This window comes from Oncorhynchus nerka, linkage group LG15 (assembly GCF_034236695.1).
Source record: "Oncorhynchus nerka isolate Pitt River linkage group LG15, Oner_Uvic_2.0, whole genome shotgun sequence".
Taxonomy (NCBI): Eukaryota; Metazoa; Chordata; class Actinopteri; order Salmoniformes; family Salmonidae; genus Oncorhynchus; species Oncorhynchus nerka.
The window spans coordinates 103,972,433-103,987,170 of record NC_088410.1 but is presented as its reverse complement, the minus strand read 5'-3'; the positions used below and the strand labels follow the sequence as shown (position 1 = coordinate 103,987,170).

At 44.8% G+C, this 14,738-nt stretch overlaps 1 protein-coding gene across 8 annotated transcripts in view; it reads right to left on the bottom strand.

The window, feature by feature from the left end:
* Nucleotides 1-1,554: 1,554 nt before the first annotated feature.
* The window catches only part of stab1 (stabilin 1), a 284,951-nt gene continuing 271,767 nt past the window's right edge, over nucleotides 1,555-14,738 (bottom strand). For 7 of the 8 annotated variants that reach the window (XM_065002102.1, XM_065002105.1, XM_065002107.1 and 4 more), the window contains 8 exons: nucleotides 14,232-14,397; nucleotides 11,522-11,628; nucleotides 11,224-11,343; nucleotides 10,573-10,725; nucleotides 10,209-10,322; nucleotides 9,695-9,847; nucleotides 2,606-2,704; nucleotides 1,555-2,101 (listed from right to left, as the gene is read on the bottom strand). In XM_065002102.1, the coding sequence (XP_064858174.1) occupies nucleotides 2,030-2,101; nucleotides 2,606-2,704; nucleotides 9,695-9,847; nucleotides 10,209-10,322; nucleotides 10,573-10,725; nucleotides 11,224-11,343; nucleotides 11,522-11,628; nucleotides 14,232-14,397 (984 nt within the window). In that variant the 3' untranslated portion in view covers nucleotides 1,555-2,029. The other variant, XM_065002108.1, reaches the window with a different exon arrangement.

Below are 14,738 nucleotides of genomic sequence, written 5' to 3'. Positions count from 1 at the left end.
AACTTTGTGGCAGAAGTTTAGGGAAGGCCCTTTCCTGTTTCAGTCTGACAATGCCCCCGTGCACAAAGCGAGGTGCATATAGAAATGGTTTGTCGAGATCAGTGTGGAAGAACTTGACTGACCTCAACCCCATCGAAAACCTTTGCGATGAATTGGAAGGCTTACTGCGAGCCGGGGCTCATCACCCAACATCAGTACCCGACCTCACTAATACTCTTGTGGCCGAATGGAACCAAGTCCCTGCAGCAATGTTCCAACATCCTAGTGGAAGGCCTTCCCAGAAGAGTGGAGGCTGTTATAGCAGCAATGTTCCAACATCTAGTAGAAAGCCTTCCCTGAAGAGGGAGGGTGTTATAGCAGCAATGTTCCAACATCTAGTAGAAAGCCTTCCCAGAAGAGTGGAGGCTGTTATAGCAGCAATGTTCCAACATCTAGTGGAAAGCCTTCCCAGAAGAGTGGAGGCTGTTATAGCAGCAATGTTCCATCATCTAGTGGAAAGACGTCCCTGAAGAGTGGAGGCTGTTATAGCAGCAATGGGGGGACCAACTCCATATTAATACCCATGATTTTTGATTTTCGATCGCTTCAGTGTTAGATTGAATAAATATATTGATGGAGCTCCCTCTGAGGAGCAGAGCGCTGGGGGGGTTGGAGCTCCCTCTTAGGAACAGAGCGCTGGGGGGGGTGGAGCTCCTCTGAGGAGCAGAGCGCTGGGGGGGCGTGGAGCTCCCTCTGTGGAGCAGAGTGCTGGGGGGGTGGGGGGTGGAGCTCCCTCTGAGGAGCAGAGCGCTGGGGGTGGAGCTCCCTCTGAGGAGCAGAGCGCTGGGGGGGGTGGAGCTCCCTCTGAGGAGCAGAGCGCTGGGGGGGGGTGGAGCTCCCTCTGAGGAGCAGAGCGCTGGGGGGAGCTCCCTCTGAGGAGCAGAGCGCTGGGGGTGGAGCTCCCTCTGAGGAGCAGAGCGCTGGGGGTGGAGCTCCCTCTGAGGAACAGAGCGCTGGGGGGGAGCTCCTCTGAGGAACAGAGCGCTGGGGGGGGGGATGGAGCTCCCTCTGAGGAGCAGAGCGCTGGGGGGGTGGAGCTCTCTCTGAGGAGCAGAGCGCTGGGGGGGTGGAGCTCCCTCTGAGGAGCAGAGCGCTGGGGGGGTGGAGCTCCCTCTGAGGAGCAGAGCGCTGGGGGGGTGGAGCTCCCTCTGAGGAGCAGAGCGCTGGGGGGGGTGGAGCTCCCTCTGAGGAACAGAGCGCTGGGGGTGGAGCTTGGAGCTCCCCCTTTGAGAAGGTGACATTTTAGAATAAAAAAATGGATTTCTACTAAAGTCGGGTAAACGTGAACTTCAGGTTCTAATGGTGTCAGTCCAGTAGATTAACATATATAGAAAAAACTAATCTGGTGTTGTATAAGACATCTTAAATAAATAAAAAAACGATGAATCTGGGGAAAATCACATTTAAATGAAAAATGTGATTGTTGGGTGAAAGGGAGTTCATATGTATAAATGGTTATTGTTGTAGTAACAGAATTTATACCATCAAATAATGACCAATAATCTACACAAGGGATGCATAGAAGGAATATTTTAATGCAGTGTCATATAAACATGCCTGGCGTTTTGCATCAGTGTTGTTTCTGTGTGGGGGGTCGAGTCTTCAACCCAGTTCTGAATAGCCTAATCCTAGACCCTTAACATTGTTTTGGGGAAACAGACTTACTGCCGAGTTTCGGCCGGGATTCAATTCAAAGCATGTCGTTAGAATAACGCATAGGACTGCTGGCAATGCGCCTTTTTAAAGGAGGCCTCGTTTTAACAAGTTTGATATTTTAAGGTCAATTCTAATAGTGTTTGCCAGTAATGCCATCGCCGCTTTAAAAAGAAAGCACAGATAGCATTCTATGGATTGAATCCCAGCCATTGTCTTTGGAAAATATAGGCCTAGGTCATATTTTATTTACACATTCCCAGCATAGTTTGTTCAAATGCAGAAAGTCAATTCACTCCAGCCCTTTCTTAGAGCCCACATAATGTTGTTAGAGTTCTCATAAATCCAGTAGTCGAGGAACTGGTTCTTCTGGTTCTGCTGGTTCTGCTGCTGCTGGTTCTGCCTCTTCCTAGACAGGGAAAGAAAATGTTAAACCATTAGGCTAGATGATTACTCCTGAGGTTATTTCTGAACAGTATTTCTGTCCATTCAGGGGACCCCTTTTGGCTCAAGAGCACAGAAGGCAGAAGTTTGGATTTAAGAGTAAATCCAATGAGGTAAAAAAAAAAAAGCATGTTTGAGATAAAAACTGAGATATAAAATTGACTTAGGTCAACATTCAATCTGATTTCGCAGCTTTTAAAGGCAATGTTCCCACATTCCACAGACTGTATCCACACTACGTGCCTCAATCAGTAATTACCTTTAAATATAGCGTTGTTGACAGGCGGGATCAGATGGAATCCTGGCCTTACATATTGATCAGTTGTGTTATTGACATATAACATTGATCAGTAACATTGATCAGTAACATTGATCAGTAACATTGATCAGTAACATTGATCAGTAACATTGATCAGTAACATTGATCAGTAACATTATTGAGATATAACACATCATTATTGGGACTTACGCGTTGTTCATTGATACCAAAGGGTTGGTTGAAGGCCCTGTAACCGCTGTAGAGCGGGTTGGGAATAGACACCAGATCAGGCTTATCCCCCTCTTCATTCTGTCACCACGGGAGACAAGACATGTCAGTCAATCAAATCTGTTTTTAGAAAAAAACCTTTATCTGGGCATACCGTGTCATTTCAACGTGGAAATGTGGGTGACCTTGATTCACCCACTCGGAGACAGGCAAATTCTCAATGTGTGCTTTTACAGGTGCTTCTACACCTGCATTGCTTGCTGTTTGGGGTTTTAGACTGGGTTTCTGTACAGCACTTTGAGATATCAGCTGATGTAAGAAGGGCTATTTAAATACATTTGATTTATCACTGTGCTTTCATTTATTTTTAAATTATTTATTTTTTACCCCCTTTTTCTCCCCCATTATGACCTTGTCTCATCGCTGCAAGTCCCCAACTGGCTCGGGAGGCGAAGGTCGAGTCATGTGTTCTCCGGAACATGACCCGCCAAACCGCGCTTCTTAACACCCGCCCACTTACCCCAGAAGCCAGCCGCACCAATGTGTCAGAGGAAACACAGTTCAACTGACGACCGAGGTCAGCCTGCAGGCCCCCGGCCCGCCACAAGGAGTTGCTAGAGCACGATGAGCCAAATAAACCCCCCCCTCCCCGGCCAAATAATCCCCCCCCCCCAGCAACGCTGGTCCAATTGTGTGCCGCCCTATGGGACTCCCGATCGCGGCCAGTTGCTATGCCTTAGACCTCTGTACCATTCGGGATGCTACCACTGCTTTCAACCATCTAAAAGCACAACCATATTCCAATGGAAGAAACAATGTCAGATATTTGGTTTAGTTGTCATCTAAATGTGGTCTCATTGCGTTTTCAACCATCTAAAAGCCCAACAAAGTTCAAATAGGAATATAATATCAGATATTTTGTATTTATACAACAACTAGATTAAATCAGATTGACATCCACTTAGCATTGTTGGAGGCGGAACTACGTTAGCACTGTCAAATCCACAAGCGGCTCGTTGCCTTACCACTGCCATTGGATGCAACGAAACCATACCCCACTATAATCCAGCCAAGGTCAAAGTTCCATCACTCGAATTAGACTGATAGGCACAAATCTAAATGAACATGAAAACATGCATTAGCTTAACATCACTGGTTTTGCATGAGTCTTTATTTCCAACGTGGTAGCCTTTATTTCTAATGTGGTAGCCTTTATTTCTAATGTGGTAGCCTTTATTTCTAATGTGGTAGCCTTTATTTCCAACGTGGTAGCCTAGCCTTTATTTCCAACGTGGTAGCATAGCCGTTATTTCTAACGAGGTAGCCTTTATTTCTAACATGGTAGCCTTTATTTCCAACGTGGTAGCCTTTATTTCCAACGTGGTAGCCTTTATTGCTAATGTGGTAGCCTTTGTTTCTAACGTGGTAGCCTAGCCGTTATTTCTAACGAGGGCGCCTTTATTTCTAACGTGGTAGCCTTTATTTCTAACATGGTAGCCTTTATTTCCAACGTGGTAGCCTTTATTTCTAACGTGGTAGCCTAGCCGTTATTTCTAACGAGGGCGCCTTTATTTCTAACGTGGTAGCCTTTATTTCTAACGTGGTAGCCTTTATTTCTAACATGGTAGCCTTTATTTCCAACGTGGTAGCCTTTATTTCTAACATGGTAGCCTTTATTTCCAACGTGGTAACCTTTATTTCTAACGTGGTAGCCTTTATTTCTAACGTGGTAGCCTTTATTTCTAACGTGGTAGCCTTTATTTCTAACGTGGTAGCTGTTATTTCTAACGTGGTAGCCTTTATTTCTAATGTGGTAGCCTTTCTAATGGAGCAGGGACCAGGAAAGGGAATGGTTGGTGATGAGCAGCCGCCCGCCGATATGTCGGCTCATATCGCAGTTAAACCTACAACAACGCCAAAACATCTGCAATGCGGATGCTAGTTAACGCTCGATCTGATTGAATCCATGCCTCAGTCTATTATCACCGTGCTCCATCTAATAGCAGAACCAAATGACCTGGATTGGAGTTGAGATTACATTAAAAGTGATCAGCGCTGTTCCAGATTCTGCACAGATTTATTACAGCAATAGTGAATCTCTCCACAGACCTGCAACCTTTACACGGCATCTTGAACATGCACGCTTTCTACTGACTCGCCTAGTTAAATAAAGGTTCAATTACGTAAAAAAATTATTTTTTAAAAATCTATAATTACATAAGACATTTATAGTTACAGTAACCACAATGTGGCCATGAATTTATTAATTTTAAGTTGGAATAAATACATAGTGTTACATTAGTTTGTAAGAGAGTCTAATGTTAGAATATTTTACTGTATTACAAAAGCAATATTGATTTGCGTTTGGTTGTCAACGCAACCAAATATCAACAATTTAAAGGAGATGCATCTAATGCTTGGACAGTTTCATCTGAGCCACTGGCTGAATCCTATTCTTATTGGACGTGAATCCAACATCATTTCTTAACTTCCACTGTTATGCAGGTGAGTGAGGACCCAAAAGCGGTTTAACAGAAACAGAGTCTTTTAATGTCCAAACAGGGAAAACATAAATCCTCAATCTTTACAGGAGAGTCCCCTTCTAGCAGTAGAGGAGAATAGCAGGGCTAGCGGCAACAGACTGCAGGTCCCTCCGGGTAGGCGCGGGCCGTAGAGGACAGAGACACCTGCTCACACGCAGCATCTAATGAAGAGGCAGATTACGACAGGACGGGACAAGGGCAAAGCAAACGAGAATCCGACAAAGACAGAAGCAGAAACAGAGAGAGAAATAGAGACTTAATCAGAGGGAAAAGAGGGGACAGGTGTGAGAGAGTAAACGAGGTCGTTAGGAGAATGAGGAACAGCTGGGAGCAGGAAAGGACCATAGAGAGAGAGAGAGAGATAGAGGGAGAGAAAGTAACCTAATACGACCAGCAGGGGGAAACGAAGACGGTTGAAAATTAGCCAGCTGGGTAAACGGGCACTGAAACGTTAATGTGCACTGTCCCTGTAAAAACAAACTCAATCCAAAATCCAAATGAATAATTTATATGTTTGATTCACGTCTCCATCTTAACCAAAAATTCAACCTGACGAATAGGACTAAATCAAATCAAACTTGAAAGGTATTTTTGATTGAGATAGAGACGTATATCCAACATACCAATTATTAACTTGAAGATTATATTTGAAATCTGCCAAAGCCTGAAACACTAAGCCTATATTTTAGTTGAACCCTGGGTTGAATTGAAACAATATCTGTTGTTGACTTCCCTAATGTTATATGGGCCTAAATAGTGTCATAACAGTTGACTTCCCTAATGTTATATGGGCCTAAATTTTATTTTTTATTTTATTTATTTCACCTTTATTTAACCAGGTAGGCTAGTTGAGAACAAGTTCTCATTTGCAACTGCGACCTGGCCAAGATAAAGCATAGCAGTGTGAACAGACAACACAGAGTTACACATGGAGTAAACAATTAACAAGTCAATAACACAGTAGAAAAAAAAGAGAGTCTATATACATTGTGTGCAAAAGGCATGAGGAGGTAGGCGAATAATTACAATTTTGCAGATTAACACTGGGGTGATAAATGATCAGATGGTCATGTACAGGTAGAGATATTGGTGTGCAAAAGAGCAGAAAAGTAAATAAATAAAACAGTATGGGGATGAGGTAGGTAAAAATGGGCGGGCTATTTACCGATAGACTATGTACAGCTGCAGCGATCGGTTAGCTGCTCAGATAGCAGATGTTTGAAGTTGGTGAGGGAGATAAAAGTCTCCAACTTCAGCGATTTTTGCAATTCGTTCCAGTCACAGGCAGCAGAGAACTGGAACGAAAGGCGGCCAAATGAGGTGTTGGCTTTAGGGATGATCAGTGAGATACACCTGCTGGAGCGCGTGCTACGGGTGGGTGTTGCCATCGTGACCAGTGAACTGAGATAAGGCGGAGCTTTACCTAGCATGGACTTGTAGATGACCTGGAGCCAGTGGGTCTGGCGACGAATATGTAGCGAGGGCCAGCCGACTAGAGCATACAGGTCGCAGTGGTGGGTGGTATAAGGTCCTTTAGTGACAAAACGGATGGCACTGTGATAAACTGCATCCAGTTTGCTGAGTAGAGTGTTGGAAGCAATTTTGTAGATGACATCGCCGAAGTCGAGGATCGGTAGGATAGTCAGTTTTATTAGGGTAAGTTTGGCGGGAAGTTTCGATCCCAAAGAGCAAGCAGAAGTGAGAGCACAGTGGCCAGGAAGAAATCTAGAGAAACCCGGCTCAGAGGGGTCCCCAGTCACACTTAAAGGCACAGTACAGTTAAAAATGTGATTCCCTTTGTTTCGTATACACACCAGACTGTATATTAGGTACACCCATCTAGTTTCGGGTTGGACCCTCCTTTGCCTCCAGAACAGCCTGAATTATTCGGGGTATTCTACAAGGAGTCGGAAGCATTCCAAAGGGATGCTGGTCCATGCTGACGCAACAGCATTTTGCAGTTGCTGCAGATTGGTCGGCGGTATATTCATGCTGTGACCAGCCCTTTCCATCTCATCCCAAAGATGCTCTGTAAGGTTGAGGTTTGTGGACTGCGCAGACCGCTCAAGTAAACTGAACTCTAGGCTTAGGGGCTCTATTTTCACATCCGGATGAAAAGTGTGCCCAGAGTAAATTGCCAAGTAAACTGAACTCACTGTCATGTTACAGGCAATGTTTTTCCACTCCTCATTTGTCCAGTGTTGGTGATCGTGTGCCCACTGGAGCTGTTTCTTGTCTTTATCTGATAGGAACCCAGTGTGGTCGTCTGCTGCAGTAGCCCATCCATGACAAGGACCGATGAGCTGTGTGTTCTGAGATGCTGTTCTGCACACCACTGTTGTACTGTTCCGTTATTTGTCTGTTTGTGGCCCGTCTGTTAGCTTGCATGATTCTTGGCATTCTTCGTAGACCCCTCTCAACGAGCTGTTTTCGCCCAACAGGACTGCCGCTGACTGGATGTTTGGTTTGTCTCACCATTCTCTGTAACCCTGTCCTACGTGAAAAACCCAGGAGGCTGGATCCGACGCGCCTGGCATCGACAATCATACCACTCTCAAATTCACTTAGGTCACTCGTTTAGTCCATTCTAACATTCAACCGAACAGTAACTGAATGTCTTGATGCCTGTCTGCCTGCTTTATATAACAAGCCACGGCCACGAGACTCACTGTCTGTAGGAGCAATACATTTTCGTGAATGGGCTGGTGTACCTAATAAACAACGGTGAGGTTGGAAAAATACTTTGAAATTGTGGAAATGATGATAATGCCTGTTTAATTGTAAGCTATTTGAAAACTGAAATGTCAGCCTGTTTTGGTGGGATGGAATTTTGGCCTTCCGTGGTGACATAATTTACTGTATATATGAGTTAATAGACAAATTAGAAAGAGTTACAAACATCTCTGCCAATAACAGCTAGTTTTCAGTTTTCCCCCTCCATACCTCCTTGCAACTCCTTGTCATGGAGTGGAGTGTTGGCATAGACAGACTGGATTTCTGGCTATTGTTATTCGGCGAATGTCAAATGTGTAAAATGTGTTTGCAGCAGCAGCAGCTGACCCCTTTCCTGGTGTCCACAAAAAAAAACAACACAAAACGTGCCACGCTGATATAGACAAGTCGCACAAATGTAAAATACAACTACAACTACAACACAATTACGGAGAATACAGTGAAAGTCCTCTGAGTGACTGGTCAAAACGTAAACCAACTTCAGGTGGATTTGGTCCCCCATTATTTTACATTTATACGTTTTCAACCGTTTTTTTTTTTTTTTTTTAAATTGAGGAAAACTAAGTGAATAAAGTATTTTGTTAGCTAATGGAGAATGTAAACTTGAAAGCTGCGCTATTGAATAACAGTAGTAGTACTGGTCTATAGTAGAGTTGATCAGAGCCCTGTGGGCCCAATGGGCCTGGTCTATAGTAGAGTTGATCAGAGCCCTGTGGGCCCAATGGGCCTGGTCTATAGTAGAGTTGATCAGAGCCCTGTGGGCCCAATGGGCCTGGTCTATAGTAGAGTTGATCAGAGCCCTGTGGGCCCAATGGGCCTGGTCTATAGTAGAGTTGATCAGAGCCCTGTGGGCCTAATGGGCCTGGTCAATAGTAGTGTTGATCAGAGCCCTGTGGGCCCAATGGGCCTGGTCTATAGTAGTGTTGATCAGAGTCCTGTGGGCCCAATGGGCCTGGTCTATAGTAGTGTTGATCAGAGCCCTGTGGGCCCAATGGGCCTGGTCTATAGTAGTGTTGATCAAAGCCCTGTGGGCCCAATGGGCCTGGTCAATAGTAGTGTTGATCAGAGCCCTGTGGGCCCAATGGGCCTGGTCTATAGTAGTGTTGATCAGAGCCCTGTGGGCCCAATGGGCCTGGTCTATAGTAGTGTTGATCAGAGCCCTGTGGGACCAATGGGCCTGGTCTATAGTAGTGTTGATCAAAGCCCTGTGGGCCCAATGGGCCTGGTCTATAGTAGTGTTGATCAGAGCCCTGTGGGCCCAATGGGCCTGGTCTATAGTAGTGTTGATCAGAGCCCTGTGGGCCCAATGGGCCTGGTCTATAGTAGTGTTGATCAGAGCCCTGTGGGCCCAATGGGCCTGGTCTATAGTAGTGTTGATCAGAGCCCTGTGGGCCCAATGGGCCTGGTCTATAGTAGTGTTGATCAAAGCCCTGTGGGCCCAATGGGCCTGGTCTATAGTAGTGTTGATCAGAGCCCTGTGGGCCCAATGGGCCTGGTCTATAGTAGTGTTGATCAAAGCCCTGTGGGCCCAATGGGCCTGGTCTATAGTAGTGTTGATCAGAGCCCTGTGGGCCCAATGGGCCTGGTCTATAGTAGTGTTGATCAAAGCCCTGTGGGCCCAATGGGCCTGGTCTATAGTAGTGTTGATCAGAGCCCTGTGGGCCCAATGGGCCTGGTCTATAGTAGTGTTGATCAGAGCCCTGTGGGCCCAATGGGCCTGGTCTATAGTAGTGTTGATCAGAGCCCTGTGGGCCCAATGGGCCTGGTCTATAGTAGTGTTGGAAGGACTTGTTACCTTGAAGTAGTGGAAGCGGAAGGCGTCATTCTTGTGTTTGAAGACATAATAGGTGAGGCCAGCGATGACGCAGACTATCAGACAGGTGACCAGGATGGAGGTGGCCACAGTCCCGCCCCCGTGGGCGTGGCCTGATGACTGGGCATGGTGGACCTGGAATGATAATCATAGAAATAGAATTACTAGAAGGGACAAAGCCACTCTATTCTCCCATAATGCGGTGTGCTACTGTTGACCAGAGACCCTATTCTCCCATAATGCAGTGTGTTACTGTTTACCAGAGACCCTATTCTCCCATAATGCAGTGTGTTACTGTTGACCAGAGACTCCTTGTGTGGCTCTGAAATAGGGTGGAATTTGCAATGAATTAGGATTGTTATAATGGTCTGAAGTTTCCCCTAGTTACAGATCTAGGATCACCTTTCCCAACCTTAACCATTAGTGGGGAAAATGTCAAACTGATCCAAGATCAGCATCTAGGGTACAACTTCACTCAACTGCTTAACTAACTCACCGGTAGTGGCGGGGCTCTGAGTGGGCCCTCTATGACATGGATAATTCCATTGTAGGCTGGGATGTCCCAGGTCAACACTAGCCTCCGGTTCACTAGCTTGAACGTCTGGGGCTCCTGTGGAGAAACAACCGTCACACACACAAAATCAAGAATCACTTCATCCAAATCAAAACATCCATGAAATTAATGGTTGCTTTAAGAAATGTATGATATTATACACTTAATTGTTTTGTTTATTATTACAATTTAATTTTTTAATTTTTTTTTTTTTACAAGTTATTAGTAACATGTTGATCTGGAGTAAAGAATTGGTTTGAATTGCACAACCAGCTCCTGGACATTTGTAACAGACCGGTCCACTCACCTGGTTCTGCTGTGTGATGTTGCTGGGGGAAATGACCACTGAGAGGTTATATCCCAGTCTGGAAGGGATGACTCCATCGTGTTTCAGGTCCTCATAGAACGTAATGCTGTTGTTAGTGGAGACATGGTACTCCACATCCCGGTCTGATAACGTCTACATACAGTCAAGAAAACTATACATCAAATGACTAAGACAAAAATTATACATCATTATATAAACATTTTTTAAAAACGGGATAGTTCGCCTAAATTACAAAATTACATATTGGTTTCTTTACCCAGTGAGAACAAATCCCATTAATGTCATGGGACCGATATAATGTCCAAATCATCAATATATCATTGATTTTGAAGCTCACAAGTCACATAGGTGATTTGGACATGATGTGCAAAAAATGACTTTGAATGGGATTTGTGCCACAAATGCTAAAACGTTAGCATTTGAAAACCGTGCCAGGGAACCTCAACCAAAGCATGGATTACTGTCATAGCTTGTACACAGACTTCTCACTGGGTAAAGAAACCAATATGGCATTTTGTAATTTAGGTGAACTATCCCTTTTTAAATGACAAAAAATACATGAATTCACAGGAAAAAGTAAGTAAAAATGTCTTTTTTTTTTTTGTTCCATGATTTCAGACGTAAAATCACCTCATTCTCAGAGAACCCAGCGTTGAGTGGCACAAACAGAGTGGCATAGGATGAACTGCTGGACAGAAAGTCCAACAGAACTTCTCCCTCTGTAGACGAGCCTGCATACTTCAACAATATCTACAACCAGGAGAGAGAATTTAATGTTGTTCAATATTTGCACTCAAAAAAAATAACTTGAGATCCATATCAGCCGTAAATGTTTGCAAATGTACTTTAATTTGAATTAATATAATTAAGTCTGAGTTGCATGTGAGGATCTTCGGATTAGTCCTGAACGAAACAACAACACACTTACATTGTAGAATACAGAGTAGTTTAAGTTGGTAGCCACAACACTGGCCAGGTCTCCGTTACAGAAGTCCCCGTTACCCACGTACCCACTTCCACACACACAGGACACATCTACAGGGAGACAGACAGGTTGTAATATACAGTACCACAGGACACATCTACAGGGAGACAGACAGGTTGTAATACACAGTACTACAGGACACATCTACAGGGAGACAGACAGGTTGTAATATACAGGACACATCTACAGAGAGACAGACAGGTTGTAATATACAGTACTACAGGACACATCTACAGAGAGACAGACAGGTTGTAATATACAGTACCACAGGACACATCTACAGGGAGACAGACAGGTTGTAATATACAGGACACATCTACAGAGAGACAGACAGGTTGTAATATACAGTACCACAGGACACATCTACAGGGAGACAGACAGGTTGTAATATACAGGACACATCTACAGAGAGACAGACAGGTTGTAATATACAGGACACATCTACAGAGAGACAGACAGGTTGTAATATACAGGACACATCTACAGAGAGACAGACGGGTTGTAATATACAGGACACATCTACAGAGAGACAGACGGGTTGTAATATACAGGACACATCTACAGAGAGACAGACAGGTTGTAATATACAGTACTACAGGACACATCTACAGAGAGACAGACGGGTTGTAATATACAGGACACATCTACAGAGAGACAGACAGGTTGTAATATACAGGACACATCTACAGAGAGACAGACTGGTTGTAATATACAGTACACATCTACAGAGAGACAGACGGGTTGTAATATACAGTACCACAGGACACATCTACAGAGAGATAGACTGGTTGTAATATACAGTACCACAGGACACATCTACAGAGAGACAGACGGGTTGTAATATACAGTACCACAGGACACATCTACAGAGAGACAGACGGGTTGTAATATACAGTACCACAGGACACATCTACAGAGAGACAGACGGGTTGTAATATACAGGACACATCTACATAGAGACAGACAGGTTGTAATATACAGTACACATCTACAGAGAGACAGACAGGTTGTAATATACAGTACACATCTACAGAGAGACAGACGGCTTGTAATATACAGTACACATCTACAGAGAGACAGACAGGTTGTAATATACAGTACACATCTACAGAGAGACAGACAGGTTGTAATACACAGGACACATCTACAGAGAGACAGACAGGTTGTAATACACAGGACACATCTACAGAGAGACAGACAGGTTGTAATATACAGTACTACAGGACACATCTACAGAGAGACAGACGGGTTGTAATATACAGTACACATCTACAGAGAGACAGACGGGTTGAAATATACAGTACACATCTACAGAGAGACAGACAGGTTGTAATATACAGTACACATCTACAGAGAGACAGACGGGTTGAAATATACAGTACACATCTACAGAGAGACAGACAGGTTGTAATATACAGTACACATCTACAGAGAGACAGACGGGTTGAAATATACAGTACTACAGGACACATCTACAGAGAGACAGACGGGTTGTAATATACAGTACCACAGGACACATCTAAATGTTGTTGAAAGACTGATATGAAATGAAGAGAGAATGGAGACAGTATGGCTGGTAGGCCTATATTCATAAACCTGATCTAGGATCTGTTTTTCTTTTCTAATCATAATTTCATTATTATGTGGATATAAGGGGGACCTGATCCTAGATCAGCAATCTTACTCTGAGATGCTTTATGACACATTGATTGGAATTGAGGAGAATTGGAATTTCAGTGTACAGTACTTCCTGAAATTTCTGGAATTTAAATGAAGTCTGTAACAGTAAGTGGAGCCCAACCCTGGCTGATGGTTTTACCTGACAGTCTGTAAGTGGAGCCCAACCCTGGCTGATGGTGTTACCTGACAGTCTGTAACAGTAAGTGGAGCCCAACCCTGGCTGATGGTATTACCTGACAGTCTGTAAGTGGAGCCCAACCCTGGCTGATGGTATTACCTGACAGTCTGTAAGTGGAGCCCAACCCTGGCTGATGGTGTTACCTGACAGTCTGTAAGTGGAGCCCAACCCTGGCTGATGGTGTTACCTGACAGTCTATAAGTGGAGCCCAACCCTGGCTGATGGTGTTACCTGACAGTCTGTAAGTGGAGCCCAACCCTGGCTGATGGTGTTACCTGACAGTCTGTAAGTGGAGCCCAACCCTGGCTGATGGTATTACCTGACAGTCTGTAAGTGGAGCCCAACCCTGGCTGATGGTGTTACCTGACAGTCTGTAACAGTAAGTGGAGCCCAACCCTGGCTGATGGTGTTACCTGACAGTCTGTAACAGTAAGTGGAGCCCAACCCTGGCTGATGGTGTTACCTGACAGTCTGTAAGTGGAGCCCAACCCTGGCTGATGGTGTTACCTGACAGTCTGTAACAGTAAGTGGAGCCCAACCCTGGCTGATGGTGTTACCTGACAGTCTGTAACAGTAAGTGGAGCCCAACTCTGGCTGATGGTGTTACCTGACAGTCTGTAACAGTAAGTGGAGCCCAACCCTGGCTGATGGTGTTACCTGACAGTCTGTAAGTGGAGCCCAACCCTGGCTGATGGTGTTACCTGACAGTCTGTAACAGTAAGTGGAGCCCAACCCTGGCTGATGGTGTTACCTGACAGTCTGTAAGTGGAGCCCAACCCTGGCTGATGGTGTTACCTGACAGTCTGTAACAGAAGGTGTCGTATTTGCTGCTGGGGTCCACGGGGTCTTTGTATAGCACTATACCAACATGGTTGTCACCACAATTGACCGAGGGAAACCTGGTTGGATAGCCCACTTTCTTCCCCTGTATCCATCCAGCAACACATCGGTGCATTCCCAGCTAGAGAAAGACACAACATGAACTGCAACATCAACGGTGGAGTGTCAATCAGACAGTTACTGGTTGCATCCCGATTCTCTGCCCTTCTCTTAAAAACTGCACTTGTACACTTCCTGGTCGTCACGGATTTTAAAAGCATTGGCTGGAGCCTGGGAGTTTCCACTGACCAGGAGTGTGCAAGTGCACAGGGGGAGAATAGGGACACTACCACTGTAAAACTTCTAAATAGTGAACTGTCACTTTCAATCACCGGTATCATGTAGCTGAGAGTTAATGATGTCCTGGTTCAACTTCAAACTACTGCCACTGACCAAATAGTTGGTAACACTTTAAATCAAGAG